Raw genomic sequence first — 21,443 nt, forward strand, 5'->3', positions numbered from 1 at the left:
GAGGGAGGAGCAGGCTCCATGCAGGGAGCCCGATGCAGGACTCGATCCCGGGACTCCAGGATCGCGCCCCGTGCCAAAGGCAGGCACTAAACCGCTGAGCCACCCAGGGATCCCTATCTTTTGTTTTTTAAGATTTTATTTATTTATTTGAGAGAGAACAAGCGAGTGGGTTGGGAGAGGAGCAGACGGAGAGGGACAAGCAGAGTCTGCACTAAGCACAGAACCCAATGCGGGCTTGATCCCACAACCCTGAGACTATGACCTGAGCCAATACCATGAGTCGGACAATTAACCAGCTGAGCCACCCAGGCACCCCGATCATAATTTTCTTTAGCATTCCTCACTGTTGGACATTTAGAGGTTTTTTTTTTTTTTTTTTTTTTTTTTTTTTTTTGACATTTAGAGTTTTAAATAAGGCACATAACTTTCTTACATAAACAGGTGTTTGAATCCACAGCCTCAGTAGAGTGCCTGCAATTTCATTTATTTTTACATTTGTTCTACAGATATTACGGAGCACATATTAGATGGTAAGCACCATCTAGGTCCTGGGTATACAAAAATAAATGAAAACAAAAACCCCTATCGTAATGGGGCTTACATTTCAGCAAAGGAATATGGCCAAAGGAAACAAATGAAAAGTTATCTATCTATATATATATATGTATGTATATATCAATTACTTTATATATGTGTGTGTACACACACACACACACACACTGTGTCAGATGGTGACAGGTGCTACAAAGCAGGCAGGCAGAGGAGAGAAAGTTCTTGAGGAGTGGGGGGTTTCTATGTAGATAGGGTGGCTAGAGAAGACCTCCATGATAAGAAGATATTAGACTAAGACCTGAAGGAAAGGGATTGAGTCATGCAAACACTTACTGAGTTTTAACTATGCACCAGATTCTGTTCTAGGTACTGGGATTATAACAGTAAATGATTCAGGGAAGGCTTTTATTCTCCCAGAACTGAACAGAATTTGGGGTATGGGAAGATGGGATACATAAAGCTACCTTACTTCAAAGTGACTTGATATTTTTATATATACAAAAGTGACTTCAAAGGAAGATGGCTTTGTAAGTATACACTTTGATATACTACCTCTGTTCTAAACAACAGCAATGATAGATAAAAACATTAAAGAAACAGAGGACCTAGCCAGATTCAAAAGACAAAGCATAACATTTCTGTGGTAAGAGAAACAGAATTGAAATGCAAATTGGTGAGTTGGGCTGAAGTTACAGGTTTGCTGGGCTCTAATCAGGAAGCCAATGGTGGAGACAAACCAGGCTTACTGCTTAAAGCCAGAGGATAAAGTAGGGCTTTTTTACCCTTTTCTCATTCCCATTCCTACCCCTCAAGGAAAGTAGAGCCAGGGAGTGGGGGCACTTTAGTCACCTGCTTGGGTCATTAGGGACTTTTATCAAGCTTTGGCCTGTGGAGACTCAGCTGTATGCATACCAAGAATTAAACCAAGCTGCCCACCATTCATGAGTGTTATATCCGTGATATTACCAAAAAGACATAAGTTCTAACATGCCAAGCAATAGCATCCATGTTTTAAAAAGAGATGATAGAAGAGAGAGAGGCAAAAATGAAACATGAATATATAGAAATAAAAAGAATCGTTTACAAATCTTGGAAATGTAAAATCTTTAAATAAATAAATAAAATCTTTAAATAAATAAATAAAATCTTTAAATAAATAAATAAATAAATAAATAAAATCTTTAAATAAATAAATAAATAAAATCTTTAAATAAATAAATAAAATCTTTAAATAAATAAATAAAATCTTTAAATAAATAAATAAAATCTTTAAATAAATAAATAAATAAATAAATAAATAATATCTTGGGGGGATCCTTGGATGGCTCAGCAGTTTAGCGCTGCCTGCAGCCCAGGGTTCTGATCGCTAGAGACCCTGGATGGAGTCCCACATTGGGCTCCCTGCGTGGGCCTGCTTCTCCCTCTGCCTGTCTCTCTGTCTCTCTCTGTCTCTGTCTCTCTCTGTCTCTGTCTCTCTCTGTCTCTCATGAATAAATAAATAAAATCTTTAAATAAATAAATAAAATCTTTAAATAAATAAATAAAATCTTTAAATAAATAAATAAAATCTTTAAATAAATAAATAAAATCTTTAAATAACTCGGAACAATTAAAAATGCTGGATAAAATATTTTTTAAACTTTCTGAATGCTTCAAATCAGTCAATTGATAAATTAGTCAAGAATACTCAATGGCTGGAAACCACAAACAAAAGTGGGAATATTTATTTCAGAGGCGCATGGCTGGCTCAAAGAGTAGAGCGTGCAACTTTTTTTGATCTCAGGGATTTAAGTTTGAGCCCCACGTTGAGTGTAAAGATTACTTAAAAATAAAATTTTGGGGGCAGCCCGGGTGGCTCAGTGGTTTAGCGCCGCCTTCAGCCCAGGGCCTGATCCTGGGGACCTGTGATCGAGTCCCATGTCAGACTCCCTGCATGGAGCCTGCTAAATAAATAAAATCTTTAAATAAATAAATAAATAAATAAATAAATAAAATCTTTAAATAAATAAATAAATAAATAAATAAAATCTTTAAATAAATAAATAAATAAATAAATAAATAAATAAAATCTTTAAATAAATAAATAAAATCTTTAAATAAATAAATAAAATCTTTAAATAAATAAATAAATAAATAAATAAATAAAATCTTTAAATAAATAAATAAATAAATAAATAAATAAAATCTTTAAATAAATAAATAAATAAATAAATAAATAAATAAATAAATAAATAAATAAATAAAATCTTTAAATAAATAAATAAAATCTTTAAATAAATAAATAAATAAATAAATAATATCTTGGGGGGATCCTTGGATGGCTCAGCAGTTTAGCGCTGCCTGCAGCCCAGGGTATGATCTAGAGACCCTGGATGGAGTCCCACATTGGGCTCCCTGCGTGGGCCTGCTTCTCCCTCTGCCTGTCTCTCTGTCTCTCTCTGTCTCGCCTGTCTCTCTGTCTCTCTCTGTCTCTGTCTCTGTCTCTCTCTCTCTCTGTCTCTCATGAATAAATAAATAAAATCTTTAAATAAATAAATAAATAAATAAATAAATATCTTGGGGGGGATCCTTGGATGGCTCAGCAGTTTAGCGCTGCCTGCAGCCCAGGGTATGATCCTAGAGACCCTGGATGGAGTCCCACATTGGGCTCCCTGCGTGGGGCCTGCTTCTCCCTCTACCTGTGTCTCTGCCTCTCTCTCTCTGTCTCTCATGAATAAATAAATGAAATCTTAAAAAAATAAATAAAATGCAAAAAATGGATTTTATAATCTGTAAGATATAATTAATAGAACACTAAGACTAGTAGCACCTCAAGAGACCGCATTGAATTATATGGGATTGAACTTTGGTTTCTATGGCCTCACAGAACATACTAGGAAAAAAAAAGAAAGAAAGAAAATTGGAGTACTAGGCCAGGAGGTCCAATATTTGAATAATAATTGTTCCAGAAAATAGAACAAAGAATCAGGGAAGGAAATCACCAATGAAATAATTTATAGAACAAGTAAATGACTTGAGTTTCCAGAGTGAAGGGACCCATCAAGTGCCTGGCACAATGGATGAAAATAAACCCATGCCAAAGTGCGCTATCTTGAAATTTCACAACACTAGGAACAATAAATAAAGTGTATTACAAAGTTCCAAAAGGACAAAAGAAGTCACATACAAAATTTCAGGAATCAAGATGGCTTTGCATTTCTGAAAAGGAACACTGATAGCCAAAGGTGATGATGCAAACAAAGCCTTTAAACTTCGGAGGGAGGGATGCGTGGCTGGCTTGGTCTCTTGATCTCAGTCGTACAGGCTCAAGCCCCATGTTGGGTGTAGAGATTACTTAAAAATACAATCTTTATTTATTTTTTTAAAGATTTGTTTATTTATTCATGAGAGACACAGAGAGAGGCAGAGACAATAGGCAGAGGGAGAAGTGGGGTTGGATCCCAGGACCTGAGGATCACTTCCTGAGCCCAGGCAGACACTCAACCACTGAACCACCCAGGTGTCCTAAAAATAGAATCTTTAAAAGAAAAAATAGGGCAGCCCCGGTGGTGCAGCGGTTTAGCGCCGCCTGAAGCCCCAAGTGTGATCCTGGAGACCCAGGATCGAGTCCCACGTCCGGCTCCCTGCATGGAGCCTGCTTCTCCCTCTGCCTGTGTCTCTGCCTCTCTCTCTCTGTATGTCTCTCATAAATAAATAAAAAGTCTTTACAAAAAAAATAATCAGAAAAAAGAAAATAAAATTCTAAAGGAAAACAATTATGCCCACCTAAACTACTATTCAAGTGTAAAAGTAAATTACCTGAAAATATTTATCTAAAAAAATTATTTTCATGTTTTTATTGGTCATTTATGTATCCTTGTCTGTGAAGTATCTATGCAAGTAGCCCATTTTTCTTCTTTCTTTCTTTCTTTCTTTCTTTCTTTCTTTCTTTCTTTCTTTCTTTCTTTCTGAGTTCCTTATATGTATCCTAGATAGCAAGCAAATCCTTTCTCATTTATATAGCATAGGGATAGAGCATTAACCATTGAAACAGACAAGAAAATTCAGAAATAGATCCTCATAAATATGGAAATTTAATTTATGACAGAGCCAGCATTACAGATCAGCAGAGAAAGAATGAACTTTTTAAGAAAAAATGGTGCAAAGACCATTAGTTATCCATATGGGAAAAAAATGATCCCTTCATTCCAAGTGGATTAAAGATTTAACTGTAAAGGCCAAACTATGAAACATTTAAAAGACCGTACATATACAAAGCTATCTTTTAATCTCAAGGCATGGAAAATTCAACAAAACACACCAAAAGCACAAACTACAGGAAAAGACTGATGAATTCAAATTAAAATTAAGACCTTCAGGGGCAGCCTGGGTGGCTCGGCGGTTTAGCGCCGCCTTCAGCCCAGGGTGTGATCTGGAGACCCGGGATCGAGTCCCACGTCAGGCTCCCTGCATTGAACCTGCTTCTCCCTCTGCCTGTGTCTCTGCTTTGTGTCTCTCATGAATGAATAAATAAAATCTTAAAAAAAAAAAAAAAAAAGAAAGAAATTAAGACCTTCAGTAAATCAAAAGTAAAATAAAGTAAAAAGGCAAGCAACCAACAGGGAGGAGATATTTATTTTATTTATTTTTTTAAAAGATATTTATTTATTTATTCATAGAGACAGAGAGAGAGAGGCAGAGACACAGGCAGAGGGAGAAGCAGGCATCATACAGAGAGCCCGACGCGGGACTCGATCCAGGGTCTCCAGGATCACGCCCTGGGCTGCAGGCGGCGCTAAACCGCTGCGCCACCAGGGCTGCCCGGGAGGAGATATTTAAAACACATAACTGGCAAATATTAACATCCTGTATTTGTCAAAAACTACAAATTCAACTGTCAAAAAAATTAGTCCAGTAGAAAAAGACAAATAGGCATTTCACAGAAGAAATCAAATGACCAATAAATATATGGAAATTAACCTCCTTGATTATTCAAAGAAATTTAGATTAAAACTTCAGTAAGAAACCACTCATGTTGGGACGCCTAGGTGGCTCAGCGGTTGGGTGACTGCCTTGGGCTCAGGTTGTGATCCCGGGATCCAAGACCAAGTCCCACATCGGGCTCCTGGGAAGAGCCTGCTTCTCCCTCTGCCTATGTCTCTGCCTCTCTCTCTCTCTCTCTGTCTCATGAATAAATAAATAAATAAATTTTAAGGCAATTCCTATTTTATTTTATTTTATTTTATTTTATTTTATTTTATTTTATTTATTCTTGAGAGAGAGAGAGGCAGAGACACAGGCAGAGGGAGGAGCAGGCTTCATGCTGGGAGCCTGACGTGGGACTGGACCCCAGGACTCCAGGGCCATGCCCCAGGTTGAAGGCGCTGAGCCACCCAGGCTGCCCTAAAAAAAAAATCTTAAAAAAAACCACTCATGCTTATCAAATTGGCAAAATTTAAAATAAAGATAATATTAGGTAATAAAGTTGATAACCAAAGCTCAAGATGCAAATTACCTATGATCCAGAAATGTTATTCCTAGGCATGTAGAAAGAAACTTGGATTTGTATACCAGGTTATACACATAATTTTTTAACACATTGTTTATAGATACAAATATATAAAACTGGAAAGAAACTCAAAAGTTCAGGATAGTAGTTACTCTGGAAGGAGAGGAAGTAGTATAGGATTATGGCAAGTGGTAGAGCACAGGAGCTTCTAAAGCTGTGAAGCTTCTAAACTTCATAAGAGCTTAATTCAGAAGTAATTAAGTCCTCTTTCTTAAACTGAACAATGGGTACAGTATTCCTTATATGTATTTCAGTTAAAAAAAAAAAAAGACATGGAAGATAGCAAAATCTGATATTTATTTAACAGGCATTCCAGAAAAAGAATGGAAGGGTAAAGAAGCAGTATTTCAAGAAATAAGTGAAGAAGATTAATTGAAGCTATCTTTAAAAAGAAAAGACACAGGGGCACCTGACTGGCTCAGGCAATTGAGTATCTTCCTTTGGCTCAGGTTATAATCTCAGGGTCCTGAAGTCAAGCCCCACGTTGTGGGCTCCTTGTTCACCTGGGAGTCTGCTTCTCCCTTTCCCCTCTTTTGCCCCCCCCACCCCATTTGTGCTCCCTCTGTCTCTCTTCCTCTCAAATAAATAAAATCTGTAAAAAAGAAAAGAAAGACATAAAGATAAAGTGGTATTTTGTATAAAAGGAAGAACCAGTCACATTTTAGAAGCTACCAGGCAGCAGAGTTGTCTTGGATTGTTTTAAGATTGGGAGAATGAATTAATGCTTTACGATCAAGTGAGGCCTCGGCCCAGTCTCACGCCTTCCCCACTTCCTTTCCTCTTCAGAGAGTACACACTAGATGTGTACAGACTCTCCTCCGTGGTCACACAGCACGATGCCAAGAAAGCTGGGGCTGAGGTGGTAAAGCAGGTGGAGCACCCTTTGCTGAGTGGTCTGCTGTACCCCGGATTACAGGTACTCAGGAGGGGTGGAGTTGCCCAATGACCTTTTCTGCTCTGTTTCTAACCACGGGTCACAAATCCGGCTCTCAGTTGTAATGAAGCCCAGGTACTTGTTGTTCCTTCCCTGTGCTGCAGGCCTTCTGGTCTCCCTCCCTTCCCCTTTCTGGCAAGCCTTTTGACTTCTTCAGCTGTAGGTCCTCCCCTATCTATCTGCCCTTTAAAACACTGCTCGTCTCACACATCTTTTTTTTAATTTATAAATCAGCTTATTTGCAGATTTTATGTTTTCGGTTTTTTGTTTTTTTTGTTTTTTTTTTTTGTTTTTTTTTTTTTAGTAAACCCTATATCCCAATGTGGGGTTTGAACTCACAACCCTGAGATTAAGAGCCACACCTTCCACTGATTGAGCCAGCCTGGTGCCCCCAGATTTTATATTTTCTTTATGTTCATTTCAGTTAACAAATGTATTTACATAGGTATACACGGAATTCACACCAGTTATTTACAGATCATACTGGCACACCACACCTTAAGTCTTTTGTGCAAAGGTACACTGGATGTGACTATTGGCTGAAAATGGCCTGATAACCAGGCTATTTACACATAAATAGTAAATGGATTTGTTTTTTTTTTCATGTCTGCAGAATACAGTACACACATGGAAGCCAGTTCTCCCAGAGAATGCTGTGCAACGTCACACATCTTCTTTATATTGATCATGATCTCTGAAGTGAAGAAAATTTCAGAGTGATGTGTAAAGATAAATTTTTGGTGGGGTGCCTGGGTGGCTCAGTTAAGCAGCTGACTCTTGATTTCGGCTCAGGTCATGATCTCAGTGTTGTGAGATCGAGCTCCGCATTAGGCTCCACACTCAGTGGGGAGTCTGCTTGAGATTCTCTCTCTCGCCCTCTGTCCCTCCCTTCACCACACACAGCCCACAGGCATATTCTGTCTCTCTTTAAAATAAGTAAATCTTTAACAAAAATAAAAAATATATATATATATTAGGCATCCTATTTTCCATTAAACAAAACATATCATATTTCATGTGTATTTGTTGAGCAAGGAGAAGATAGAAAAATTCAAACCAAGTTGTTAATACTGGTTACTAGCTCAAAAGGTAGGACAAAAATGATAATAGACTTAACTTTTTCTTTGTATATATTTTTTTAGATTTTTATTTGTGTATGTGAGAGAGAGCATGTGCACTCCCAAGTGGGGGGCTGGTTAGAGAGAAAGGACAGAGAATCCTCAAGCAGACTCCATATTGAACTTGGAGGCCAATGCAGGGCTCCATCTCATGACCCGAAAATAATGACCTGAGCCAAAACCGAGTCAGACTGAGCCACCCAGGTGCCCCTCTTTGTGTATTTCTATAATGTTTAGTATAAGAGAGCGCCTAGATGACTTAGTCAGTTGAGCGTCCAACTCTTGATTTTGGCTCACATCATGATCTCAGGGTCATGGGATGGTACCCTGCATCAGGCTCTATGCTCAGCAGGGAGTCTGCTTGTCCCTCTCTCTTTGCTTCTCCCGCTTGAGCACAAACATTCTCTCTTTCTCTCAAATAAATAAATAAACTCTTTAAAAAATATATTTGGTATAAGAATATCAAGTCTTCCCTTATCACTTCCAAAAGAGCTTTCTTTGTGTTAAGCCTGGAGACATTTAGATCTGCACTGTCCCCAATGGCAGCCTCTCCTCTAGTTATGGTCATATATGGCTATTAAAAATAATAACAATTAGGGATCCCTGGGTGGCGCAGCGGTTTGGCGCCTGCCTTTGGCCCAGGGCGCGATCCTGGAGACCCGGGATCGAGTCCCACATCGGGCTCCTGGTGCATGGAGCCTGCTTCTCCCTCCGCCTGTGTCTCTGCCTCTCTCTCTCTCTCTGTGACTATCATAAATAAATAAAATATTAAAAAAAAATAATAATAACAATTAAAGTTTTTAGGTTTCAGTCACAATGGCTATATTTCAAGCGTTCACAGGCCACATGCACCTAGTGGCCAACCTATTGGGACAGCACAGACATAGAACGTATTCATCATTACAGAATATTCTAGTGGACAGTGCTCTTCTAGATTGTTCTTGCTTGCTCACCTTTCTCTTCCTCTCCTTCTTCCTCTCCCCTCCATTCAATCAGACATGAAATCTTATCAATTCTACTTTTAAAATCTCTTACATATATTCTTGTTCTCCATCCCCACTGACATCGTTCAGCATCGTTTCTTACCTGGACTCACAGCAGCCTCCAGCCCGTTCTCTTTGTCTCCAGTCCAAAGGCCTCCACTCTGTGCCCTGCCCTCTTACTGGTATGATCTTTCTACAGTGTGGGCCAGGATGATGCTAGACACCCTAGTGTGATATTCAGTATCCTTACTTCTCTGATGGCTTCACTAACCACTTCCTCCATCCGCTGACGATTGTGCTTTTGCATACTAAATCACTCATAATTTCCCTAAACATTTCACACCTCCCTGCCTTCTGACATCTGTTTCCTCTCCATGGTGAAAAACATCTATATATTCTTCAAAACCAAGCTCAGCCCACAGTCTGATTCCAGGAAGCCTTCACTGCCACCTGTCTGACCAGCTACTAGCACTGTTCGTTAAATGAACATCTAGGATAGCCCTTTACACACTGTACTGAAATTATGTTTATATGCCTCTTTTTTCAACCGAGTAATGGGCTTCTTGAAGGCTGAGTTTGGATCCATATAATTCAACTCTGCATCCAAAGGGCTGGCACTAGACCTGGCATGTAGTATGTGATAATACCTGTTTGTTTACCAGTTTAGTCTTGCTTTTTGTTTCTGAGCTGTCACACTACATTCTTTTTATGCCATTTTTTAAAAAGATTTTATTTATTTGAGAGAAAGAGAGAGAGGACAAGAGGGGGCAGAGGGAGAGGGAAAAGCAGGTTACCTGAGGAGCAGGGAGCCCAATGTAGGGCTCCATCTAGGACCCTGGGATCATGACCTGAGCCGAAGGCAGATGCTTAACCAACTGAACCACCCAGGGGGCCCTCTTACGGCATTATTTGACATTTGTCACAGGCTGCCTTATTCACTGGGTACCTTTGACATGACTATGGTGTGTCTTCTTCCCTCCCTGCCCCACTAGGCTGTGAGCTTCCTGAAGGCAGGGGCTGTTAACGTTTTCCTCCATGACATCTACATGGAGTACGGTTTCACCTCAGGCACTCAGCAAATGTTTATGCCACTCTTGAGGCCTTCAAGGAGGCTGGATGCTACTTTATTTGCTTCCTGGCTCTACTTTCTGGGGAAAAAAAAAAAGTATGATTTTCAAAACTTTCTGGTATCTCAGATCCATATAGAAGAAATACAGTAGGAGTTTATGCTCATGTGTTTTTTTCCACAGGCATTAGATGAAGAGTATTTGAAAGTAGATGCCCAGTTTGGAGGTGTGGATCAGAGAAAGATTTTTACCTTTGCAGAGAAGGTACGTATCCTCTTTCCTATACTTTTTCCTTTTGTACCTCGGGTATGCAATTAAATTTTTTTGAATATGCCAGTCCCACTACTCATAACTATATTGTTTGGCAGGTATTGTTCTCCCTGTTTTGCAGACAAAAAAAACTAAGTGTCAAGAAAGAAAGTTGTCAGTTGTCACACTGCTAGTGACTGAGCAGAAATTAGCACTCGAACCTATCTAACACAAAAGCCCATGCTCTTGCTGCTACTAGGAAGCTGTCCCCAGATCTGTTGGATTTGCTCTTTCCTAATAACAATTTCTAGGGACAAGGACCACCAGTCAGAACTACTGGCCTTTCCCAGAGCATTCAGCCTGTATTGCTCTGGATCTCACATAAACCACTCATTTCTGAGAAACTCTTTAACAAGGTTTATTTATTTATTTATTTATTATTTACTTATTTACTTATTTACTTATTTACTTACTTATTTATTTATTTATTTATTTATTTATTTATTTATTATTTTAAGACACAGGCAGAGGGAGAAGCAAGCTCCACGCAGGGAGCCTGATGTGGGACTCGATCCCTGGTCTCCAGGATCACACCTTGGGCTGCAGGCTGCGCTAAACTGCTGTGCCACCGGGGCTGCCCTTTAACAAGGTTTAAAAGAGGAAATCAGAGCATACCCTTAATAGTTATTTTTGGGGGAAGAACTTGAGTAAGTTAGAAAGGGCTATTGAGAAATGGTTGTTATTTCTGAAAGCTTCTCAAAACCTCATCTTGGCAAGAGTATGGAGAAAACACTGTTAGCGGAAATGTCAATTCCTGGAGGGTGGTTTGCCATAATAATTATACAAATTGGTGCTAAGGACATAATCTTAAAAGTGCAACTTCAGTTATGTATGAAAGTATTTTATCACATTATCAGTTTAAAGGTAAAAATCTAGAAATAGGGATGCCTTGCTGGTTCAGTGGGTAGAGCATGCAACTCTTGATCTCAGGCTTATGAGTTTGAGCCCTACACTGGGTATAGATATTACTTAAGAATAGTCTTTTTAAAAATAAAATCTTTTGGGCAGTCCAGGTGGCTCAGTGGTTTAGCGCCGCCTTCAGCCCAGGGCATGATCCTGGAGACCTAGGATCGAGTTGGGTTCCCAGCATGGAGCCTGCTTCTCCCTCTGCCTGTATCTCTACCTCTCTCCCTCTCTGTGTCTCTCATGAATATATTAATAAAATCATAAAAAAATAAAAAATACTTAAATAAAATCTTTTTTAAAAATCTAGAAATAAACCCACATCCAATGGCAAGGGATTGTTAAATGATATATGTTATGATAACTCATCACAATGAAATGTTATATAGTATTTTTTAAATGGCTTTTGGATTTTCTTTTTATTGTTTTAATTTTATTTCCAGTATAGTTAACATACAGTGTTATATTAGTTTCAGGTTCACCAGTTCTTTACATTACTCAGTGCTCATCAGGACAAGTGTGTGGTAATCCCTATCCCTTATTTCCCCCATCCTCTCATCCCCCTCCCCTCGGGTAACTATCAGTTTGTTCTCTAGAGTTGAGTCTATGTCTTGGTTTGTCTCTCTCTCTCTCTTTTCCCTTTGCTACTTTGTTTTTTTCTTAAATTCCACATATGAGTATGATCATATCTTTTTCCGACTGGCTTATGGTGTTGGGGTATATTTAATGAATGAGGAATGCTTAAAATGGAAATTTTTTGATTAAGTATTTCGTATTATCTCCTCTGTTAACTTTTTTTTTTTTTTTAAGATTTTATTTATTTATTCATGAGAGATACAGAGAGAGAGAGAGAGGCAGAGACACAGGCAGAGGGAGAAGCAGGCTCCCCAGAGGGAGCCTGACAGTGGGACTGGATCCTGGGTCTCTAGGATCATGCCCTGGGCTGAAGGCAGCACTAAACCTCAGAGCCACCTGGGCTGCCCTCCTCTGCTAACTTTTTAGTTGAATCTACTTTTATTATTCTAGCAGAGATGGCCCATGGTTTGTTTTTGTGAAACTCACAAGCTCTAAGAATGGTTTGTGTGTGTATGGAGAGACCATGTGTGCGCCAAGTCCCAAAGTCTAAAATATTATTTGGTCCTTTACAGAAAAGTTTGCCCACCCATGCTCTAGAGATTACAACATGGGTCTTTGTAATGTGTTATAGTTTAAATTAGATATTTTTGCCACATCTCAATGATGTAAAAACCTACAATTTTTTCTAAGTCCTTCTTGCTGTTTGTGCTATTGTCATATATATAGTTCACTTTTACATGTATTTTAAGTCCCAAGACTTTATTATAAATTCCTTTTTAAACAATCAATTTTCATGTATACTTAGCCCTACTCACCTTTCCTGGTATTCTTGACTCCTTCCAGCACTCCAGTGGCTCTGGGCTTCCATCTGGGATCATTTTCCTTCAATCTAAAGAATGCCTCCTCCCCTCTGCCCCAATATTGCCATTGGTAGCACGGGTCATAAATAATGAGTTCTTTCAGCTATCTTTTGTCTGAAAACATCTTTCTTTTGTTTTCCCTGGATATCAAATTCTAGGTTGGCAGTTATTTTTCTTTTACCACTTTAAAGAGCTATCCCATTGCCTCTGGTTTCCTTAGTTTTCATTGAGAAATCACCTGTAAATATTATTGTGTCTCTTTTATAGATAATACAGCTTTTCTCCAGCTGTTCTTAGCATTTTGTCTCTGATTTTTAGCAATTTGAGTATGGTGTTCTTGGATATAGTTTTCTTGGTATTTATCCTACTTGGATTTTGCTGAGCTTCCTGAGTGTTTTCAGCAGTTTTGGGAAATTGTCCCCTATTATCTCCTTAAATATTGCTTCTGTCATATTCTCTCTCCTGCCCTGGGACCCTAATTATACATAGGGTCGACCTCCTGACTATGTCCCACACATCTCTTATATTCTGTTGTTTCCCTTTTTTTTTTTTTTTTTGTCCTGTCTGTGCTTTAGTTTGATTATTCTCTACTGACATTTCACCAATCCTGTCCTCTGTTAAATCATATCGTGCCATTTTAGAGCTTCCAGTTGGTTCTCTTTTATAGATCTTTATTTATAGATCTTTTTTATGATCTTTATTCCAATATCTGGATTATTCCTAGGTCTGCTTTTATTGACTGTTTTAACTATCAGCCATTTTTTTCTGTTTCTCGTTTCTAATACTTTTTTTTTGGTATCAAAGACATTGTAGATATGTTGTAGAGACTCTGGATTATGTTTATAGTGTGCTGTGCTTTCTATAGACTGTTAAATTACTGCCTTATCACCTTGATCCTGTCATGGGGCTGGTTCTAGGCTTTGTCAGAACAGGTCTATTTCAATTTTGCCCTTCCTCCTGTGATGTGGTCCGTATTCCTGTTATATGACTTTTCTGGAGTCTCAAACCCAAATCTTAGGGTGTTCACAAAGACCTCTCCACTCTGAGTGGATCTAAACTTCAACCTCTGTTTCCCCAGCACTATATGGTGTTTAAAATCTCTGTGAAAATAAAATAAAATAAAATAAAATCTCTGTGCAGATCTCCAGCCTCCCAGCACCTGTTATCTGCTAGGCTCCCTGGCATCCTTCTGTATGCACACATAGCTATGAGTTAGCACAGAAATAGTGGGGAGTTTTGACTTAGATTTGGGGGTAAGGTGCTCACTTCACTCTGGAACCCTTCCCAAATCCTAGCCTCCTGGGAGCCCTGAACCCCAATCTCTGTCTCCTCTGCTTCATCAGACATCTATTCTCTTTTTCTCAACACCTGGTTTGGGAAAAGAGCCCTCAAGGAGAAAGTCAGGGTGAGTGTGGGTCACCTTTGCTTTCCCTCCTGTCAAGATTTATAGCCGTACACCTATTGTTGTTGAATGCCTGCAAATGGTCATTTTATATATTTCCACCTTACCTTTCATGGTTGTTTCTGGTGGCAGAGTAAATCCATCGTAATGTAAAAATCACACTGTAATACTAATAGAAAAGCAGTTGAGAAAAAAATAATTTTTTAAAGATTTTATTTATTTATTAATGAGAGACACACACAGAAAAGCAGAGACATAGGCAGAGGGAGAAGCAGGCTCCCTGCAGTGAGCCTGATGTAGGACTCCATCCCAGGACCCCAGGATCATGACCTGAGCCAAAGGCAGACGCTCAACCACTGAGCCACCGAGCTGTCCCTAACTTTATATATACACCATCAAAAGGTTGTATATTCGGGATCCCTGGGTGGCGCAGCGGTTCGGTGCCTGCCTTTGGCCCAGGGCGCGATCCTGGAGACCCGGGATCGAATCCCACATCGGGCTCCCGGTGCATGGAGCCTGCTTCTCCCTCTGCCTGTGTCTCTGTCTCTCTCTCTCTCTCTCTGTGACTATCATAAATAAATAATAATAAAAAAATTTAAAAAAAAAAAAGGTTGTATATTCAACACAATGGAATATTTTTCAGCCACAAAAAAAAAAAAAAAAAAAAAGAGAATGAAATCCTGCCATTTGCAATGACACAGACGGAGGTAGAGAGTATAGTGCTAAGCAGAATAAGTCACTCAGAGAAAGATACCATATGATTTCACTGATATGTGGAATTTAAGAAACAAAACAAATGAATGAAGGGAGGAAAAAGAGATAAAGGCAAACCAAGAAACAGACTCTTAACTCTATAGAGGACAAACTGCTGGTTACCAGAGGGGAAGGAGGTAAGGGAGGGGTGAAATAGGTGATGGGGATTAAGAAGGGAGGGCACTTGTGATGAGCACCGGTCATTGTATGGAAGTGCAGAATCACTAAATTCTACTCCTGAACTAATATTATACAGTATGTTAACTAAGTTTAAAAAGAAACTTTAAAAAAGAAAGAAGGAAAGGTTGTATATTTGGTAGAAAAAAAGATCGGAAGGACTGTATCAAACTATTAAGTTGCTGGCCAAATTAGATGAGATTGGAGCACTGAGGAGAAATTTATACTAATACTTGGTTTGTGCATTTCTTTCTAACTCCTCAGTATCTCCCTGCACTTGGCTACTCAAAACGGGTCCATCTGATGAATCCTATGGTTCCAGGATTAACTGGCAGCAAAATGAGTTCCTCAGAAGAGGTGGGTTTGCTAGCTCTGACTTGAGTTCAGAAATCTTCAGCAAGAGATGAAGAGATTGCGGGCTCAAAAGAAGAGTCACCCGGCTAACTAGAATTCTTGTAGATTTGAGTTCCGAGGAACCTAAAGTCATCCAATTAATTTCAGAGGTTCTTGACTACTGAAGGACCAAGAAGCAGTCCTGATGGGATCCAATCATAATTTTAACAGTTTTATTGCTGCTGATAAAACGCACAAGCAAAAGTAATTTCTTCATTCCTAGAACTGTGATAAAATTCAGCCTTCTTAATGAGGTTAATGAGGCTAAGGTTGCATTTTACCAAATAGCATCTTAATTCTCAGGTGATGTTTGACATAACTAATATAACTGCAATATCTTTTTTTTTTTTTTTTCAGTATCTTTTAACATTTAAAAGTCCTGCTTAGGAAAAGTACACTTTTGTTTTGATCCCTAAGGGTACAGAATGGGGGCCTTAGTGGAACCCAAAGATGTGAAAGGTTGAATTCTGGAATCCCAAACACAGCTGAGCTTCAGAAATACCTAGGGAATTAAAAAAAAAAAGAGCATCAATTAGACTGTTTTTAGAGATTCTGATAAAGTAGTTCTGGACAATATCAGGAATCTGTATTTACTTTTATATTTTACCAGGTGATTCTGATTAAAGTCATGGTTGGGTGTTCATCTAGTTCTTTCAATCTGGCTTCTCAGTTTTTTGAACAGAGATCAGTAAATTTATGCATGGAAACTTAGAGTTTTTAGAATAATATACTCATTTGTTTTTCTCTGTGTTAAAATGCTCCATGTATTAGTTATTTCTTTGACAAACTATCATACCACTCACACCATTTAGTAACATTCACCGTATGTTAACCCTGGAAATCAGAGTTAGTAGCAGTTTCTGAACATGACTACATCAGAATCACTCAGAGAGCTTTTTAAAAATACAGATTCCTGGCCCAGCCTCAAGAGATTTTGATTCATCTCCCAGTGATTTACATTTTTTTAAAAGCACTCCAGATGATTCATATACAGACATACATGGACCAGAATTTGGTAACCACTGAACACCAAGAACCATGAGCTTACTCACTCGAAAATAAGAAACAATACCTATTACCCTGAAAGGGAAAACGGCTCTAGATACTAGACAGTACCTGGTATTGGGAGTTGCCATGTAGCAAGTCCTCTCACACACTGTTTTGGGCAGTAACGATTAGTATGCCCCTTTGAGAAAATAGTTTTGGGCCTAACAGTTTTAGGTAGCTTAAGGAAAGAATCCTAGAGAGAGCAAAAACAAAAACAAAAAAACCTGCAGAGATGTTCATTGTAATATTGCATATAATTTACAAAAATTAAAAAATAATTTAACAGTTTAGAAAGTATATTGTCACTAATAATTGGGAATACAATATAGCATAAAAATTATAAGGAAAGACTAGGTAGCCACTCAGAAATACTTACAATATAGTCTCAAGTGAAAAAGCAAAGGGTAGACATTTGTTCTCCAACTAGAAGTCTGTAAGAACTATAAATTTGTAACAATGCTCTGTGTTGAAGGCCTTAGAAGAACACAGGAACATTGAAATCATTATTTTCGGCAATGTTGTGAGTGGTTCTTGACTCTGATTAATTCTGCTTTTATTAAAGTTGTTAATGTTTAACTATTTTTAAAAAAAAACATTAAAATACACAGATTATTTGAGCATATCTCATTTCCCACCATAAGAGGTCCTTTCTCCTCCGTGGCTTCTAGGAGTCCAAGATTGATCTCCTTGACCGGAAGGAAGATGTGAAGAAAAAATTGAAGAAGGCCTTCTGTGAGCCAGGGAATGTGGAGAACAATGGAGTTTTGTCTTTCATCAAGCATGTCCTCTTTCCTCTCAAGTCCGGTAAGACACTCCTTGGTTGCTTCCCAGAAGCCAGGCCAAAGTAGCAAAACTAGTATTGTGATCATACTTGTGGTTTGTCAGGAGTCTTCCTTCAGAGATGGGCTTCCCTGATTCTGTGCTCTGACTTCTAATACACCAGTGTACACTTGCAGTTGGGATATCATTTCATTGCCCATGAGATTGTCACTGGGTTACTCTACGTGGGGTGATAGGGTGGGCAGGGGTTGTAGAAATGAGGGTGGGCACAGGCATGCTGAATTAGAGAAATATGAAAGAAATGTAAGGCACGATCCTTTCCCTTGAGCTTGGATGCCGCTGGGTTGCTAGCTCATCTGATTTAAGAACAATAAAATGCCATATAATAAAGTTTAAAATATACAACAAAAACTCTAAATATCCATAACATTGAGCTAGGAATGCTGACTCTGCCATTATTGATGAGTTTGTTGGCATGGATCCTTTGTCTTACAGAGTTTGTGATCCTTCGAGATGAGAAATGGGGTGGAAACAAAACCTATACCGTTTACTTGGACCTAGAAAAGGACTTTGCTGATGAGGTAATCCCAAAGGAGGAGTAATCCCCACTGAATTCCTTCTGATGGACCTCTCCTTCTTGGCCTAGGCAGATTTTAGTACCTGCCCCAAGTTTCTGCTTGATGCTTTCCAGGGTTGTGTATTGTGAGTAATGGCTTAATGAGGATTTGGGTGGTTCACAGGTTAGGCAAGCAAATGGCACAAAACTAATATATTAGTATGCTATTCACTCTGCAAAGGATTTAACCTGGAATAAAGGACCAAACCCAACAAGATGAACCATTTTAGGGAGAGGTGCATAGTCAAGGTTTAAAAAAGAAACATCTAGGAAAGGACAGCATAGAGGATCCTGCTGATCTCAACAGACAGCTTCACAAAAGAACTATTAGGTGCCCGTGAGTTAGGCACCATGGTAGGTGCTGGCATTACGGAGGATTAAATCCTTGTGAAGCTCATGGTCCAGAAAGAGAGGCAGACATATAAACAAATAGTATTGCTGTGTGACTATATGATGATGATGTATACACAGTCCAAAGGTAAAATAGGAGGAAGTGATTACCTGGCTGTCCGGCAAAGCTTTGCAGAGGGGACAACATCCAAAAGACACAGAAGGTGAAATAGCATGATGTGGAATCGCAAAATGGCATGGTCTGACATGAATCTAAAAGGTGAGGCATGAATTATTGTGGGCAACACAGGAAGGGCCAGGTCATAAAGGGAAGATGTGATAGTGGTGCATATGGGGACTGGAATGGGGGCTTTTGGTTGACTCTGACTTTGTGTTGAATCAGTAGTGTGATTGGATGGTCAGAAATGTTAAATCTTGGTGTAAGACATCAGAAATGTGGAGTCTGGAACCAGGGAGCCAATAGTCTATTCAGTTCTCGACTGTTGTGAGTACATTTGGGGTTGTGCCTTCAGCCCTGGACTTCAGTTTTATGAGGTTTATTTGATAGTCTGGGGTGTGTTGGTGGGGAGAGGAAGGAGGCTGTGATAGGGAATAGACCAAAACCCTTGTCACGGAAGCACATTTGAAAGAACTGGGGATGTTTGGCTGGGAATCAGGCCTGTGTCCAATCCTCCTCAGATAACATGACCAACACATGGGAGAAGGGTTGGGTTTCTTCCTGTGGCCCCAGAGGGCTAAGCCAGGTCTACAGGTGGGGACCATAGTGAAGCATGTTCAGAATCAACATCAGGGAGAGCTGTGCAGCGACCTTTGTTGTATGACAACAAGCTGGACTGCCTCACTTAACTTTGCAACCTCATCACTGAGGTGTTCAAGCGGAGACCAGAAGCCCACTGCAGGCAACCTAGTGTGGGGGTTTGAACATCAAATAGAGGAAAAGACCTATGAGCTCTGCGGCCTATTTTTTGGATGTTTTTCACAGCCATTGCTCTGAAACCCTCTCTCTCCAGCCTAAGGCAGGCCACAAACCCCATATTTTAATAATAGAAAAGCTTTAGGCCTCCTCTGTCCAGTATGATAGCCACTAGCCTCATGTGGCTGTTTAAATGTAAACTACAATTCAGTTCCTCAGTTGCCCTGGGCACATAGTAAGGCTTACCTGCCACACACAGCCAGTGGCACCTATGTGACACAGCACATACAGAACATGTCTACTGTCACAGAAAGTGCTACTGGCTAGTCATTTATTGGAATAATAAGAAGGATAGAAGAAACATATCTGAAAAAAGAGCCTGAAATAGCACTAGCCAGTAGCACTTTCTGTGACAGTGGACATGTTCTGTATGTGCTGTGTCACATAGGTGCCACTGGCTGTGTGTGGCAGGTAAGCCTTACTATGTGCCCAGGGCAACTGAGGAACTGAATTGTAGTTTACATTTAAACAGCCACATGAGGCTAGTGGCTATCATACTGGACAGAGGAGGCCTAAAGCTTTTCTATTATTAAAATTCCTAAGGGGGAATCCCTGGGTGGCTCAGCAGTTTAGAGCCTGCCTTTGGCCCAGGGCATGATCCTGGAGGCCCGGGATCGAGTCCCACATCAGGCTCCCTCCGTGGAGCCTGCTTCTCCCTCTGCCTGTGTCTCTGCCTCTCTCTCTCTGTGTCTTTCATGAATAAATAAATAAATAAAATCTTTAAAAAAAATTCCTAAGGAAATGAAGGAATATCATCAGAAACTAAAATGTAGGCACTGTTGTATTACAGGTATTCATGGCTAAGAGATACCCCTTAGAATATCTAGCAGAGCCTTTCAGGGCAGATTTGAAAAGTATAAAAGTACTAGTCACAGGACACAAGAAAAATTGAATTGCTGAGCTCCTACCACGCACTAGAATCACTCACCATATTTATCCACATTGTGGGATTGAATCCTCATTCTGACTCTCTGAGATATAGATATTCTCTTCAGTTCTTAAGTAAAGCATCTTAATAACCCTCTAAAGCTTAGAAGGTTATTAAGTGCCTGGTCCAGGGGTCACACAGCTAGCAGGGACTCTAACCCTGGTTCAACTCCAACGCACTTGCTCGCTCTTCTCACTTACTTAGCTACCCGCCAGGCTGTCTCCTGGGGTTGCCTCTCTGTTTCTCCGCCTGCAAATAACACCTGGTTCATGCCACTACTCTAAGCATGAGTGGAGGGACTAGAAGAATTTGATTAATAAAAACATTCAAGTTACATTGGCTCAGGTCATGATCTCTGGGTCATGAGATGGAGCTCCACAGTGGGCATGGAGGCTGCTTGAGATTCACTCTCTCCCTCTGCCCCTGCATGCGCGCTCTCTCTCTCTCTCTCTCAAATAAATAAAGCTTTAAAAAAATAAAATAAAAATCCTCAATTTAGTATGGAATTCAGAGTCAAAAAACCTAAATCTCAGACAGGTAAAATAATCTTCCTAAACCTTTTTCCCCCCTCTTGGCTTTGTCAGCTTCCTAGGGTGATTCTGAGGATCAACAGCCTGTACTCTACATACACATTATCTTATGTAGACTCAGATGTCCTGTGCCCCACTCCGATGCCTCCTTCCACTGGGCCTTTGTACACTTCTGCAGGTTGTACACCCTGGAGACCTCAAGAATTCTGTCGAAGTCGCCCTGAACAAGTTGTTGGATCCTATCCGGGAAAAGTTTAATACTCCTGCACTGAAGAAACTGGCCAGTGCTGCCTACCCAGATCCCTCGAAGCAGAGTAAGGCCAGCCAGGGAGCGGGGAAGGGCCAAGGGGTGCATGACATCAGACAGAGAGCCTGTCAGTGGGCTTCAGGGAAAGGTCGGTCTCAAACTGAGAGCCCTAGAAGCCAGGGGGTCTGAAGTGCAAGGATATCCTACCCCATTAACTCCTGGAATGGAACTTGAGTCATCTTGATCTAGGTCTGGGCGATACTGTGAAGTGATTACATCCTGTTGTATGAAATCTCCTGGTGTGAGATACATACTATGATGCTTCACTAAATGTTCTTTGGTTAGAGACCAGCTGGGTTAGACCATGAGGTAACACAGCTGTTCAGGCAGAGCTTG

General features: G+C 39.8%; 2 protein-coding genes across 2 annotated transcripts in view; one reads left to right on the forward strand and one right to left on the reverse strand.

Annotated features, from left to right (window-relative positions):
- LOC121498117 (S100P binding protein) overlaps window positions 1–9,515 on the reverse strand; it is a 53,383-nt gene extending 43,868 nt beyond the window's left edge. The window contains exon 1 of the mRNA XM_041768126.1: window positions 9,239–9,515. The gene's annotated coding sequence lies outside the window, so the exon portion shown is untranslated. The remainder of the gene's footprint in view (window positions 1–9,238) is intronic.
- YARS1 (tyrosyl-tRNA synthetase 1) overlaps window positions 1–21,443 on the forward strand; it is a 31,624-nt gene that overhangs the window by 5,318 nt on the left and 4,863 nt on the right. The window contains exons 4-9 of the mRNA XM_041768120.1: window positions 6,887–7,016; window positions 10,386–10,466; window positions 15,447–15,539; window positions 17,291–17,426; window positions 17,898–17,983; window positions 20,979–21,114. Coding sequence (XP_041624054.1) covers window positions 6,887–7,016; window positions 10,386–10,466; window positions 15,447–15,539; window positions 17,291–17,426; window positions 17,898–17,983; window positions 20,979–21,114 — 662 coding nt within the window. The remainder of the gene's footprint in view (window positions 1–6,886; window positions 7,017–10,385; window positions 10,467–15,446; window positions 15,540–17,290; window positions 17,427–17,897; window positions 17,984–20,978; window positions 21,115–21,443) is intronic.

Source organism: Vulpes lagopus, chromosome 8 (genome assembly GCF_018345385.1).
Source record: "Vulpes lagopus strain Blue_001 chromosome 8, ASM1834538v1, whole genome shotgun sequence".
Classification (NCBI taxonomy): domain Eukaryota; kingdom Metazoa; phylum Chordata; class Mammalia; order Carnivora; family Canidae; genus Vulpes; species Vulpes lagopus.